General features: G+C 40.0%; 1 protein-coding gene across 5 annotated transcripts in view; it reads right to left on the reverse strand.

Moving 5' to 3' along the window:
- The window catches only part of LOC145351814 (rho GTPase-activating protein 26-like), a 170,651-nt gene that overhangs the window by 16,818 nt on the left and 138,676 nt on the right, over positions 1 to 15,157 (reverse strand). For 3 of the 5 annotated variants that reach the window (XM_080201480.1, XM_080201476.1, XM_080201477.1), the window contains 2 exons: positions 6,662 to 6,818; positions 2,373 to 2,420 (listed from right to left, as the gene is read on the reverse strand). In XM_080201480.1, the coding sequence (XP_080057606.1) occupies positions 2,373 to 2,420; positions 6,662 to 6,818 (205 nt within the window). The remainder of the gene's footprint in view (positions 1 to 2,372; positions 2,421 to 6,661; positions 6,819 to 15,157) is intronic. The other 2 variants (XM_080201478.1, XM_080201479.1) reach the window with 1 other exon arrangement.

Consider the following 15,157-nt stretch of genomic DNA (forward strand, 5'->3'; position numbering starts at 1 on the left):
GTTTCAATTCAGAAGCTACAAAAACTGTAAATCTTTTAATAGCCTCATTGAGCTGTCAACTGAACTGTGAACTCAGAACTCCCTTGCATGATAATTGTAGCTTTTAGAAACTCAGCCAACCATTTCATAACAACATGCTGATAGCCCTTTCCCAGAACTCCATGTTTGAATGCCTCCATTCAGGTTTCTGCCCCTGACACAGTACTGAAATAACCCTCAATATCACAAATAATACAGCATGTAATCGCAATAAAAGTAACCTATATACCTTTGTACTTCTCGACTTATGTGCAACCTTTGACATGGTTGATAATGCCATCCTCCCCATTGCTTGTCCATCATTGTCCAGCTGGATGGGAATGCATCACGGTTCCACACTTATCTAATCATAACCAGATCATCTCTGACGATTTCTTTTCTTGCTTCTGTACTGATGGCTCGGGGAGGGGGTGCTGATCTTACCAAAAAAATGCTAAGTCCAGGATGGGCAGAAAAATGGGAGAGTTTCTCGCCTTTCTTTGGGCAAGTTCAAATCCAGGATTTTTTGCACAGTGCATGAAAAAAATAGGCTAAACCATTCCTTACCTGTAGAGGAAGGAGGCAGGACCTAAATCACCAGCCAGCCTGCTGCAGCAGCAGAGGGCGCTATTGCACATGTGCAGACCTCTGTGGCTGCACATGTGCATTGGCAATCAGCAGACAGCAGACAGCTGACAGACTGCTGCAGCTGGCCTTGACCCAGCCCTCCCCAGCTATCGCAAGGGCCAATCGTGAGCCTACACCACCTGGAAATATTCCCCCCTTCCCACACCATCCAGACCGATCACATCCCCCTCCCTCCCCTGCCGATCGCAATGCAGAATGGCAACGAGGCCCCCTCCCTTCCCCCATCAATCTTCTGCAGAGTGGCCCCCTCCCTAATTGATCGTCCCACCCTGGTCTGGCTCCACCCCTTCAAGCTTTGCCCTGGCACTGCCTGACAGGCAGTGCCAAGGTGCCTGGTGGGCAATACCAAGGTGCCCCTTGGGCAATGCTAGGATGCCAGGCTGGCACTGCCCAAGGGGTACCCCCAATCTTGCCCTGACCTCCCAAGGGGACCTCAATGGCCTCTGATTCTACTGGTGAAGCTATCAGAATTGGTCCCCATTCATGGGGATCACATGTGATCCAGAAAGAACCTTTGCCAACAAAGCCACAAAGGCAAGTGAGCTGAGATGATTGCGTCCTGGGCTCGCTAATGAACCTTCACATACATTTAAATAATTTATTTAGCCTCTCACCAGAACGGGCAGTAGGCTGAATACGCCGAATATCTGGCGCCGCTAAGATCGTGAGAGGTGAGAAATCGGGCTCTCTCGCACGATGGGCAGGATGAGCTGCTTAAAAACCAACCCCAGATGTTCCCCAAGAGTCTATCCTTGATCCCCATCTACAAGGTCTGAGCAGGTCGCAATGTTCATTGAGGCAGGTAGCAGAAGATCTCCACCTGTCTGTGCAATGGCACCCCTAGAGCTCAGCACCCAGCTTCACCAGCAAAATTAAGCTCCACAGCCCTCAATGGCATGAATTGCACCTGGCACTCCTTTCTGACTAAGTGCCATAAGACTGCTGTTTTAAACTCACCAAAAAGCAAGTTTGAAACTCTCCCATTTTTCATTCAGCACTTAGAATTTTTTCATTAAATTCCGCCCTGTCTTCACACCACAATTTCCAAATTCAATACTTCAAAATTACTGAGTTGGCAAGTCAATAGGCTGACCACTTCTGACATTGATGAAAGGTACATACAAAATAAAATAGAAACACTCATACCACGCCATGGCAGCAGAGAAATGTCTTCATATTGATTAAAAATGGAATAGTCAGTAAGCTTAAACATGACTAACCATCTAAAACTTGTGGCAATTACATTTGCAGATTGTAGTCAGGATGAAATGAATAAACCATGTCAAAGCTATCTTGGTAGCACTTCCTACTTATTGGCATTGCTTTTCTTGGAATAACATTTCACACAATATAGGTGTATGCATTGAAAAAATTAGCGTCTAGTATAAAGCTTTTGAAGTAATCATTAGTTTAAGTGTTTCACTGGATCACAAGTACACAGATCAGATAATATACTTATGGCAATGGCTGAAATAGCTGCAGCATACAGTGAATTTGTTCTCCCCTTTTTCCAATACAAATCACTCTGATAGAAGCAAACTGTGCAAGATTAGTGCTGTATAATTTAAAAGGAACAACAGTGAATCAGTGAATGGGTTTTCACACTTCCCCCCTCACCAAAGGGATGCAATTTGTATTTTTTAAATAATGTCTGTTATTTGCAACACCGTGCAAGGAACCTGTACTATGCATTATTCTCCTTTCACCTTTTGCGGAATCTAGCTGATAAAGTTGCATAACTTGACCACACAGCCCTGGGAAGAATCAACAAATATTCATTTACACATTAGCAAGGCTTTAATGCAAACAGATTAATGTTATAGTGCATCATTAATACTTGGCTCACATCAGATCCTATGATTACACCAGATGTTTATGTCTGTTCTCAAAGATATTCTAGATTTTCCAAAATGGTCAGATGGAGTGCTACTGGCTGAAGCTTACCCAAATCACAGGACAACAAAAAAAAACCCTTAAAATATGCTTTTAAATGATAGCAAATCTTAGTTACTTTCCTAACACCTCAAAGTACACTAATATCTTCAGCTGGGGATATAGATGATGGATGTGATAAGGATTCCATCCTCATGTTAAGTGCTGTTGCAGCAGATGACAAATTGAATGTTTTTTCCTCAGTATTTCACTGCAACGGACCTGATGAAACTCCTTCAATGAGCAGATTCCAGTCAGAATTACTGGTTAGTCCATTCCAATTATCTGTACCATAAAAGTGGATAATAGCTTGCATTGATTGGCAATAAATGCTAGGTTGGAAATTGAAAAAGTCTTTAGTTTGGATTATCTTCCTGAACAACTTGTACAGGAATCTTTTTTAGTGCTACCACAAGAATTGATTCTTGTTGCAGTATAGGTTTCTGAAATTATGTTTCTTTGCAGTTACTACACTTCAAAAACATGGTAACAATCCACTTTGCGATGTCCTGAGCATGTGCAAAGCATTTTATAAATGCAATCTTTATAATAAAAATTAAAAATATTACGAGTTTAGTTTTTCCAAATTTGAGGAAATACCTATTAACCTTAGCTTCTTACCTGCAACTAATTTCCCATTTTGCTACATTTTCTATTATACTATATACCCATTTTTCTATAACAATCTTCCTATGAAATATTTCATTGACCACATTCTGAAAATCCACAAATGCAATTACTCCATTTGAGTTGTCTTATTAATTAATCACTTTTTCAAATAAGAATATTGAAATTGATGAATACAACTAGGCTTTGACAAATAAATTTTCTTGATTAGTGCATATATTTTGAGATCACTAATACAATCTCAGATTATGGATCCTAATAATGTACCCAAACTGACATCAGAATGTCTGGCCTATTGTTTCAGGCTCACCTTTTTCACCTGTTATAGTATAAAACTGGCTAGTGGATGTTCTTCAGCAGAATTCGCACATTGAAGGAGGATTAAAAAATAGTAGTCAGAGCTTCTACAGTTCCCTCTCTGGCTTCTACTAAAATTTATAGGTGCAAAAGTGCAGCATGTGCCAGTCAGGCTATCATCCTCTGACAAAAGCAAAATACTGTGGACGCTGAAATACTTAGGAGATCAGGCAGCAATTGGGGAGAGAGAGAGAGAAAGAGAGAGAGAGAGAGTAAAAGTTTCAGGTTGATGTCTCCCCTGCCATTCCTTCTCTCCTTTTCACCCGAGATGGTGAATAGCAGATTGGCCTCTTTTGTTCACCTTCCCCAACCACATGTATTATTGCAGCAGGGCAGAAACAGACCCTTACCTAGCCAGTTAAGGCCTCAGTAAGGGCAGGTGAGTTGGCTGATGGCTTATCTGCTAAGCACAGGGATAGACAGGAATTCAGCGGGCTACGTACCTGTTTTATTTTACTTCCCTCCCTCAACCTTCAAATACATCAGTGGGAGACCATAAAATTCCCCCTAATGACTTGAATGTTGAATTCTAAAATGTGTTCATCGCTCTATTATTTTTAAGCCAATTGGAATTGTTAAAATCGTTCAATAGTATTGCTCTATTCTCACATATTTCTAAACTGTACAGATCTCCCCACTCTGTTGACTTGCATTTCAAGAATTGAGACATTTCCCAAGAGGATTTTATTTTGATTAAATGCTTTAGAATGTCTTTAGGTCTGTGTTAGAAATTATCTCCCATTTTTATACCATTACACTTTTCCTCACACTATCTCTGCTGAAAATGCTATAACTGAAAAGTTTAAATACCTAATCACGCCCATGCCACATATGTTACAGGTACCGTCTCGTACCCTTCAAAGTTATAAACACTCCTAATGCTCCTGAAGCTTTGTTTTCAAAGCTTTTTGTATTCATGGATCACTTCTGCCAATTTTACCCCTAATCAGGTTGCTTTTCTGTCCTTCCTATTTCTTCTTGTTTTACGCTTTCTTTACCATATTAATTTAATAACTTGTGTTAATCTTTAACAAGAGTGTAAATCCTACTGGTGTTCAGGTGATGTTCATCCACCCTGTATAGGCCAGCTGTAGCCCATATCAGATTCCAATGTCCCTGGAATCTGAAACTTCCCCATCTGCAGCTTCTCTACAGCCATGTATTTAATTCCCTTATCTTGTTATTCCTGTTTGAGGGCACCACAAGGAGCACTCTTATCATTATTATCTTTGAGTTAATGTTATCTAGTCTATCATCTCACCCCTGAAAATTCATTTGCAGAATCATAAATCCATTTCTTTGTTTATCGCAGATCCCCTTCTCTCTCCAAAATCATTTACACCAATGACATCCCTTCCCTTTTAGGTAAAAGATAGCATACCATTTAGAACTCTGGATTTCAGCTTCAAGAGTATCCGTCTATTCTGCTATAAAATCTCTGATTACTTCTAAACCTCTTTGGCAACTATTTATTTCATGATGCCGTAATTTTGCTTACAGTTGCTGTCACCATCACAGATATCAAGATCCTATCCTTACACTGTTGTGTGTTTTGACCTTGATGAATTGTGAATTGCTTTCCTTCCTTATGTACTTGCTGTATCTTTTGGATGCATTCCTAAAACCTTTCAAGCTCAGAAACCCTGAGCTCAAGAACAATTACTCTGAGATTTCATACATTTGTGGTCACCCTGGACACAAAGTATCCAGTACTTCTGCATGCAACTTCTACATATAACAGGCTTCAGTCTTTCCCTATGCTATCTTCCAATAAAAGTTTATTAAATCCAAACAATTGAATTAGTGCTTTAATCCCGCAAATATAAATTTAGGCCAACTTTATGGCTGAGCACCTGTTGAGGATTAAGCTTCTCTGGCTACCTAATACCCTTAACATTTTCTTAAGATATTTCGTACTTGGTCACTCTCTGCTTAAATATTAATCTTTTATTAATAAACTCAAATTTTGTGCTGCCTTCCACAAAAGCACAACTGCAGGAAGAAATCCATGTACAAAATAGTTATTAGCACCACGAATTGAACAATTACCAGCCAAAATCAATCTAATGGTAAAGTATCAAACAAAACTTGCCCAACAGCTCAATAGTTACTCACACGAGACAGCCCCAATAAGTAAAATAAAACCAAATCTCCATAACACCATTTTTTAAAAATTAAAATTTCAATTTTTGAGCCTCAACAATTCTTGTTTTGGCTGAACTCTATACTACTGTGTTCTTCCACACTCCACTGGTTTCTCACGGTTCAAAGCTCTCTTTCACTTTTATTTGATGCTGGATGAAAGTTTAACATAAGAGTATTTTGGCGTGACAGGTGCTGCAACTGTCTTTACTCTCTTTCACGTCTTCCTGCATGTCATGGATAAAACAATACAAAGATAGGTAGGAAAACAAGTTGGGAGGAAGACACAAGAGCCTGTAGAGAGATATAAATAGGTTAACTGGATAGGCAAAACAATGGCAGATGAAGCATGCTGTGGGAAAATATGATGTTGTGTATTTTGATGGGAAGAATTGGGAAACAAAATATTATTTAAACAAGAATGATTGAAAAATGCTAGAGGGATGAATGTCCTCACATGAATCACAAAAGATTAGCATGCAGGTACAGCAAGTAATTAGAAAGGCACTCCTTTATTGCAAGGGAACAATGTATAAAAGTAGGGAATGCTTGTTACAGCTGTAGAAGTTATTGGTGAGTCCTGGTGTACTGTGTATAGCTTTTCAGGAGGGTTATTCTTGTGAACATTAGGCAATACATCTGCCTAGCCAAGGTGGTTATTTTTACCATATTGAGCCTGAGGTTTTTTTCTCTGTTGTAGTATACAGGGATATTCTCATCACATTATTTTTAAATAGCTTAATTTCAGACACTTAATGAGTGTTATAGCAATGTCTGAGGCACCAGTGTAACTATTAAAAGAATACATATCTGGTATATATAGAAATAAGCATTGTAAGCAACATTTGCTTCTCTACAGAAGGGATATTCTTATTGTCGTATGATCAACAGATGCAAATACAGAAGAGGAAATAATGTAAACAGCTGCTCTACTTACAGAGAATTGGGTCGGTTCAGTTTCACTGAAGGTGCCTCAATGTCACAAGAGCCCAGGCTCTGCACACTTTGCCGATAGGATTTAGAGTTAGATGATGCATTCACAGAAGGGATGAACACAGACTCGGCACTGGAGTTTGTAATGTTGTTTTGCTTCTCTGCCAAGACAAATGTATTTTTGCTCAAATTTGATATATCCATCTTAATAGCAAAATGTTGCACTATATTTTGCAACAATTGCTTTTGGTAAAAATTAAATTAAAAGCTTAGCCATACTAGGTTCACCTTAACAATGGATCTTTAAATAGAAATGTCATCATTTTGATATTACTAACTCACCTAAATACACTCCTTACATTGTCCAAAATATGTAGCATACATCTACTGGACTGAAATTACCTAACTGCTACCTGAACACACAACAATCCTCACAGACATATATCTCTCCTAGCAGGACTGTACATAAGCAAAACTTTGCATCACAGAATTTAGACTTTCCTTTTTTCATGGGATATGGATGGCACTGGCTAGGCCAGCATTTTTATTGCTCATCTTTAACTGCCCTTGAGAAGGTGGTGGTGAGCTGCCTTCTTGAACTGCTGCATGTGTTGCAGGTAGACCCACAGTGTTGTTAGGGAGGGAGCTCCAGGATTTTGACTCAGGGTAGAGTGAAGGAACAGTAATATTGTTCCAAGTCAGGATGGTGAATGGCTTGGAGGGGAACCTGCAGGTGGTGGAGTTCCCACGTACCTGCTGCCCTTGTCCTTTTAGGTGATAGAGGTTGTGGATTTACCAAACGAACCTTGGTGAGTTGCTACAATGCATCTTTTAGATGGTACACAGTACATCGGTACAAGAGGCAGTAGGTGTTGAAGGTGATGCAAAGGTGCCAATCAAGCGGCTGCTTTGTCCTGAATAGTGCCTTGCTTCTTGAGTGTTGATGGAACTGCACTAATCCAGGCAATTGAAGAGTATTTCATCACACACCTCACTTGCACCTGGTGGACTGGCTTTAGAAGGTGAGTTACTGGCCACAGAATTCCCAGCTGCTGACTTGCTCTTATGGCCACAGTATTCATAAAGTGGGTCCAATTCAGTTTCCAGTCAATGGTAACCCAGAATGTTGACAGCTCTTATTTCTCATGCTGGTTTCCTCATTATAAACCCAAGTTAAAGAAATACAAGGTCATTATTTGGTCACTCTCTCTTCCTCCTGTCCTGCTCCAAGAAAATTAGACATTTATTCATTTCTATTTTGCTAGACATATAGTGCTTCGGACACATGACAGAGACTTAGATTCTGACATTATTGAGGAAAATGCAAGAAAAAACAATATACTAGATGTAGATGCAAAGTGAATGAAAGAATATGGTTGAGTAACTGCCATTTCCTAGCATCTGAATAAAGAGCACAGTTAGCAAATGACTAAAAATGAGCAACCCATGTTGCCCTCATTTAGCCCGAGGATATAGAAGGAACAAACAAATCAAAAAAAATATTTTAGCAACAGTAAAACCGAGGCTGGGATTTTCTGGCTGTGTGTGTGTGTGTGTGTGTGTGTTCCAGCGGCAGAACCAGCTTGTCATTGGTCCCAGCAGTCACGTGTTGCTCACCTGCTGTGCTGCCAGGGAACATGCTGGGGACAGGTGTCACCTTCAGCAAGGCTGGATGATCCTGCCAGAGGAACGGGCCAGGAAATCTCACCCTGCTTTCTGCAAGTTTTCCATTTAGCAATGAACATCACAGATTTGCCAGATTGGCAAAGCTGACACACGACATATGCTCACCAATACTGGGCGCTCCAGGGCTAAGCTGAATGTGGAATAAAGTTTCTTACCCTCAGTTCTATGGATTAGAGAATTAGGTTTGTAGAATTCTTGACCTTGACAAAAGTTGATCATTAATGGGAGGTGCAGATAGTAGGATTCAAGACACTTCTGCAACAATGCTCTCTTCGTTCTGAGAGCTGTACCAAAGATAGATGGTCCTATTTATAGCTGACTGCAACACTTCCAAATAACAGTGGTGCCATATGAATGGTGGGAAGACACCAATCAAAGTCAACGCAGTCTTCCAAGTCTGTTTAGTTGGTTGAAAACAGGGAAGGTATTCCTTGAATGGGGAAAAGGGCAATGGCAAATTTGCCTTTTACTTTTAAAGACACCACTTGTGGGGCTCAGAGCACAGCGCAAAACAAGGTTGTGAACTTCTGCAATCTTTGAGGGAGTGTAATTTAAAATATCTTGCTACTAATACTATCAACAGCACTATCATGGGGCACTTACTTAGCAATAACCTGCACAGATGCACAGTTTGGGATCTGCCAGGTTCACTCAGCTTCTGGCCTCATTGCAGTCTTGGTTTAAACATGGACAAGGGGTGGGGTGAGAGTGACTCCCCTTGACATCGTGGCAGCATTCAACCGAATATGGCATCAAGAAGCTCTAGAAAAACTGGAGTCAATGGGAATCAGGAGGAAAACCCTCGATTGGCTGGAGGCATAGCGAGCACAAAGGAAGATGTCTGTGGTGTTTGGAAGTCAATCATCTCAGCTCTAGGATGTCACTGCAGGAGTTTGTTAGGATAGTGACCTAGGCCCAACAATGTTCAGCTGTTTCATTAATGACCTTCCTTCCATCATAAGGTCAGAAGTAGGGATGTTTGCTGATGACTACACAATGTTCAGTATTATTCGCGGCTCCTCAGATATTGAGGCAGTCTACGTCCAAATTCAGCAAGACCTGGACAACATCCAGGCTTGCCATTGACGAGTGGCAAGGAACATTCATGTCACGCATGTGCCAGACCATAAGAGGATCTAACCATTGCCCTTTGACATTCAATGGCATTACCATCACTGATTCTCCCACTATCAATATCCAGTGGAGTTACCATTGACTAGCAAGTGACCTAGCCATATAAATACTGTGGCTATCAGAACAGGTCATAGGCTCAGAATACTGCAGTGAGTAACTCACCTGACTTTCCAATACCTGTCCACTATCTACAAGGCACAAGTCACGGTGCAATAGAATACTCTCCAGTTGCCTGGATGACTGCAACTCCAACAACACTCAAAAAGCTTGACACCATTCAGGACAAAGCAACCACTTGATTTCTACCCTTTCCACAAATATTCAATTCCTCCACCACCGACAAACAATAGCAACTGTGTATACCATCTACACAATGCATTAAACTGCAGGAATTCAACAAGGTTCCTTAGGCAGCACCTTTCACACCCACAATCACCAACGTCTAGGACAAGAGCAGCAGATGCCTGTGAACACCATCACCTGGGGATTCCCCTACAAGTCACCCGCCATCCTGACTTGGAAATATATTGATGTTCTTTCACTTTCACTGGATTAAAATCTTGGAACCCTCCTTAACAGCACAATGAGTGTACATACTCATCAGGAAATGTAGAGTTTCAAAAAGGCAGCTCAACATCACTTTCTTGAAAGCAACTAGGGATGGGCAATAGTTGCTGGTCTAGCTAGCGATGCTCACATCCCATAATTTTTTTTCAATTATGCTTCCATTGTGCCAAAGCTGTGAGATGGAGTACAGTGAACAGATGCTTTGGCTTCCAGCCAAAGGCTTTCTATTGCTGTTAAGGGGTTTCTCAGCAGCTGCATCAGCCAAGGATGTAGACACTAGTCTCACTCATGAACAGTTACTTTCCAAATGTGTCTTCCACTTACAAAACTGTGGGTACTGTGAGCCACTGCATAATGAGACATCACATCTGCTTCCTGGTTAAGAACCATGGATGTGAATAATCATGTTTTTGTGGTCAGATACTATCTAAAATGAATTGATATAAACCTCTAGTTATATAAACTCAGAAGTTGGAATGGAGACTCCGGATACCTTTCTGTGGGTCATCTGTGAGACTTTGCACTTGATGAAAACTACCACTTTATGAAAGCTCTGCCTCAGCTGATACCTAGTTCCACAGGAAAGGCAAAGTTATCACTTTCAGCATTTACCATTTACTTGATATATATTGTGCATTGCTAACTGCTTCATCTGGCAGGGTGAAATGTTCTGGTAGAATGAAAGCTTTGAACTGTGGAAACCTCCATTTCTACAGTCCTAGATGGTGTCTATGGGTGAGGATGCAACAATACTGCAAATCTGACAATCTTTCTTGGGAAGCAAAGATGACAAGGTTAAGTCTTCTTCAAAATGCCTAGTAATGTATAGAGGAATCTATAAACACTGATCTGGGGTATTAATGGGTGCCAATAAAACATCTTGGGTATCACTGCATCTGCATTGCTAATCCCTCAATTCATCTAAATCAAATTCTAAACCCACAATATAAATCTCATCCTTATTGCTTGGCACAGTTTATTGTAAATATTAACAGCAGCCAAAAATATTGAAAGGAAGTGGTGCTAAGCTATTTGTTTCTCTGCATGTCTTTCATTCTGCTTCTCTTCCTTTATGACTGACCCTTTTTCTCTCCCTTCACATATGTCCCTTGATTTCTTCCTTATTGTCAATGTCAATTCCTCATTTCTATCCCACCATGAGCTGAAAGGCATTCCCCAAGAAGGTAATTAAAAAATTGAAGTAAATTCAAAACTTAAAAAAAAAGGTGAATATATATATTTGAAAAGAATAAACTTGCTCAGCTATGGAGAAGTGGTAGTGAGCATGACAAATTCAATGCCTCTTTTAAAAGGGGGTGATGGACCAATTTGATTTTTTCTGTGCTGAAATTCTGTGACCCAAAACCTGTGGTTGTAATGGCTGCTGTGAGAGTACGGATCAGCAACCCCCAAAGTATATTATGAAATCAGACTTGGCCCAGCAATTCGCTATATTTGCATTAATGTGAGGATATGATGGCTCACACCAGGTCCAATTCTACTGACATATTGGGAAGCTTTTATTAAAACAAATTTTATTTAATAATAGTTTAACTATAACAATGAATTAGCATAACATTTAACAATTGAACAATACTTAAACATGACAAGATACAATTCTTCATCGTTAACTTCTCACTATGAGTTTCAATTTAAGCAATATTCCCCTTATCGACTCAATATTAGTTAGCAAAACACAAGCTCATTTGCTTGTCTCCATAAAACAGTCCTAGAGCTTTCAGAATACTTCTGGAGAAAGATACAGAGACATATCTTGCTTCTTTTAGAACTAGGCAGTAATATCTTGTTTAAAAATGAAAGAGAAACTGTATCTTCCCTACAAGCTTAGCTCCTCCCATTAAGCATGTGATTGCCTCTTTCAATCAACCCAAACAAAATTCAACTCTGAAACCTCAGGGGAAAACCTAAGTAAACACAAATGTGTTAGCTCAATTTAAGACAATACCCAGGTACTTATCCTGTTCTTCTAGCTACCAATTTAAAAGAGTTCTTGGATAAATTGGCACCTTGCAAACCATGTCTGAATTCTAAACATGTACCTTATATGAAACATAATGTGCACAATATCATGACACTGTCTAAACAATCTGTACATGTCATCATTACTATGCAACACAAACATTGATACGTGCAGAGATAAATATAGAAATTTGGAAGCTGTTGTCAGTGATGTCATGTTCCTCTAGAGGATGCATTTTTGCAGCCTTTACAGATGCAATCAGCACTAAATCAATGATTTGATGTGTACTTAAATTTATTATGTAATACTGTCCCATATGTCTGTAAAAATCCGATGAAAAGATTAAGCCATAATAAATAAGGAGTCACAGAGCTTTAAAATGACATGCTAAGTCATAATTATTTACTAAACCACCTCTCCAACCCTGAAAAATTAATGTTATAAGTCAAGTGCCATTTCCTCCAAACTACATTAAAAATGTAACAGATAAGACTTGAGGTGAGTATCCTCAACTCCGCTTTGCCGACTTATCCCCATCTTAATTCCCTTAATGATTAAAATTTTTTAAAAATATTTAAAAATGTTTATGATATTTCAACTTCTACCTTAATCTCATGTGTCTGTCCAATCTTTATTTTGCTCTCTGCAAAATTATTTTAAAAAGTGATAGATAATTATTGCTTTTTACTTGTGCCTTTGTGATGAATTTACCATTCCTGAATGACACACTCCCCTGTGAGAATGAATCTAATGTTGCAATGGATAAATTGACAGCACAAAGCCATTAGATATTTGTGGCCAGCTTTCCGAGCTTAACAGCATACTACGGAAGGCTACCCTTCACTGCTGACCATAAAATTCCATCCAGTTGAACCAACTACTGCAGGGAGCAAAATGAAACTAAGATCCATTCCCTCTCCCAAAATGAACTTTTATCAGAACTAAACCAACAATTAAGAAGTCTACTTGAACATGCCAGGGACAAGGACATTCGTATGTTAATTTGAAATCAGCAAGATACACAGTGGATGGGATTCACCCATTAAATCGGGTGGTATTCCCTGCCAGGTGTCAAACCCGTCGCAATGCTCCCATCCTGCTGATCAGGTTCCTGTCCAGAATGGTGTAGAGAGCTGATGTATATTCAGAAATGTTAATATGTGTGTAATTATAGGGCTGGAAGCCCAATTCAATGCCCTCCTGCAATACCCCCATCTCACCACCCCCCCCTCCTCCACCCTCAGCAGAAGCCCACCAGACAGGCTTTGGTGCAGGTCCCAGCAAACCCGGAGAGGCACCAAGGTGGTGGTGGTGGTGTGTGTGTGCAAGGGACTGGTGTTTGGGTGAACAGAGAATAGAGCCAACATTTTAAGTCAGGATGACCCTTTATCAATGTTGAAGACAACGGAAATGGGATAAGATTTATACTATGAGGGTGAGGGATGGTATGTACTAGGGATAGTAGGTACAAAAAGGCAAAAGGAATGTAAATGGTAATGCTAAACACTCCCGTCAAGAGATCAGAATGTGTAAAAAGCAGAACAAAGGTGCAGGGTATAGGAATATGGCAGATAGCCCTAATATGGTGGAGAGGGGTGGGGAGGGGGCATGAAAGAAAGGATGGAAAGCGTGATTTTAGAAGTGGAAAAATAAAAATAACAATATAAACTAATAATAATGGATTAATAAGATGAAAATAAGAAATTTAAAAAAAAATGGAAACGAAGTGGAAGTGGAGAGTTCATGCTCGGAAGTTGTTGAACCCAATGTTCAGTCCTGAAGGCTCTAAAGTGCCTAGTCAGAAGATGAGATGCTATTCCTCCGGTTTTCGCTGGGCTTCACTGGAACATTGCAAAAGTGATGTAGAGATTCTGGCGTTGGACTGGGGTAAACACAGTAAGAAGTCTCACAACACCAGGTTAGAGTCCAACCAGTTTATTTGACAGTAATCTCACAAGCTTTCGGAAACGGTGTTCCTTCGTCAGGTGTGTGAAAGGTTTTGATCAGTATTCTGTAAACTGAGTGTGACTTTATATGCCCTTCTCTCATCAGAACCTTCCACACACCTGACAAAGGAACTTCATTTCCGAAAGCTTGTGAGATTACTATCAAATAAACTGGTTGGACTCTAACCTGGTGTTGTGAGGCTTCATACATTGCAAAAGGCCAAGGACAGACATGTGGACTGGACAGCAGGGTGTTGCATTGAAATGGTAAGCAACAAGAAGGTCTAGGTTCTGCTTACAGACAGACAAATGGTGTTCTGCAACGCAGTCACCTAATCTGCATTTGGTTTTTCTGATGTAGAGTAGATTGCATTGAGAGCAGTGAATGCAACAGACTGGAGGTGCACGTGAAGCGCTGTTTCACCTGAAAAGAGTGCTTAGACCCTGGGATGGCGAGCAGGTGGAGGTGAATGCGCAGGTCTCAATAAAATCTGAAAGACAACAATTTATGACTACTTTCTGTTGCCTGTCACTCAACCAATTATATATCCTTGCAGCCACAATATCTTTTATTACATGGGGCTTCAACTTTGCTGATATGCCTCGATGTGTACAAAGTACAGCTAAAAAAGATATGTATTTATTTTAAAATAAGGCAGAATAGAAAGTCTGGGTATAAATACAAAGGGATCAAGGGATATGGGATGGGGTGAGGGGAGGCAGGATCGGCATGTTGAATTTGATGATCAGCCATGATCAAAATAAATGGCACAGCTTGCTGGAAGGGCCAAATGGCCTATTCCTAATTCTATTTTCTATAGCTGAATGAAAAATAAATTAACAGATTATTAAAATTCCTTGATTAATCTGGCAGTCTATGGAGTTGAAATACCGATTCACGCAGGATTCAAGACACAGTTGAAGACTGGGATCACATAAACTGGGAGATATAAATACTACAACAATGAACTTAGATGGGCCAAATTACTTTTCTTCATGCTTAGCTTTTCTTTTGTCAATTGATGCACAACATTTTTGTATCTCCTTCTTCTTAAAAGGAGCAAATTAAATTGGGATAGAATATCACAACTCAGTCATACAAACAAGTAGCTGCTTTTTAGATGACAGTCACAACAGTGAGTTTTTAGTGTGCTATTTTACCTTAGTCTGGAACAAAAACAGAAAA

Source organism: Carcharhinus amblyrhynchos, chromosome 13 (assembly GCF_965287045.1).
Source record: "Carcharhinus amblyrhynchos chromosome 13, sCarAmb.v2.hapA, whole genome shotgun sequence".
Taxonomy (NCBI): domain Eukaryota; kingdom Metazoa; phylum Chordata; class Chondrichthyes; order Carcharhiniformes; family Carcharhinidae; genus Carcharhinus; species Carcharhinus amblyrhynchos.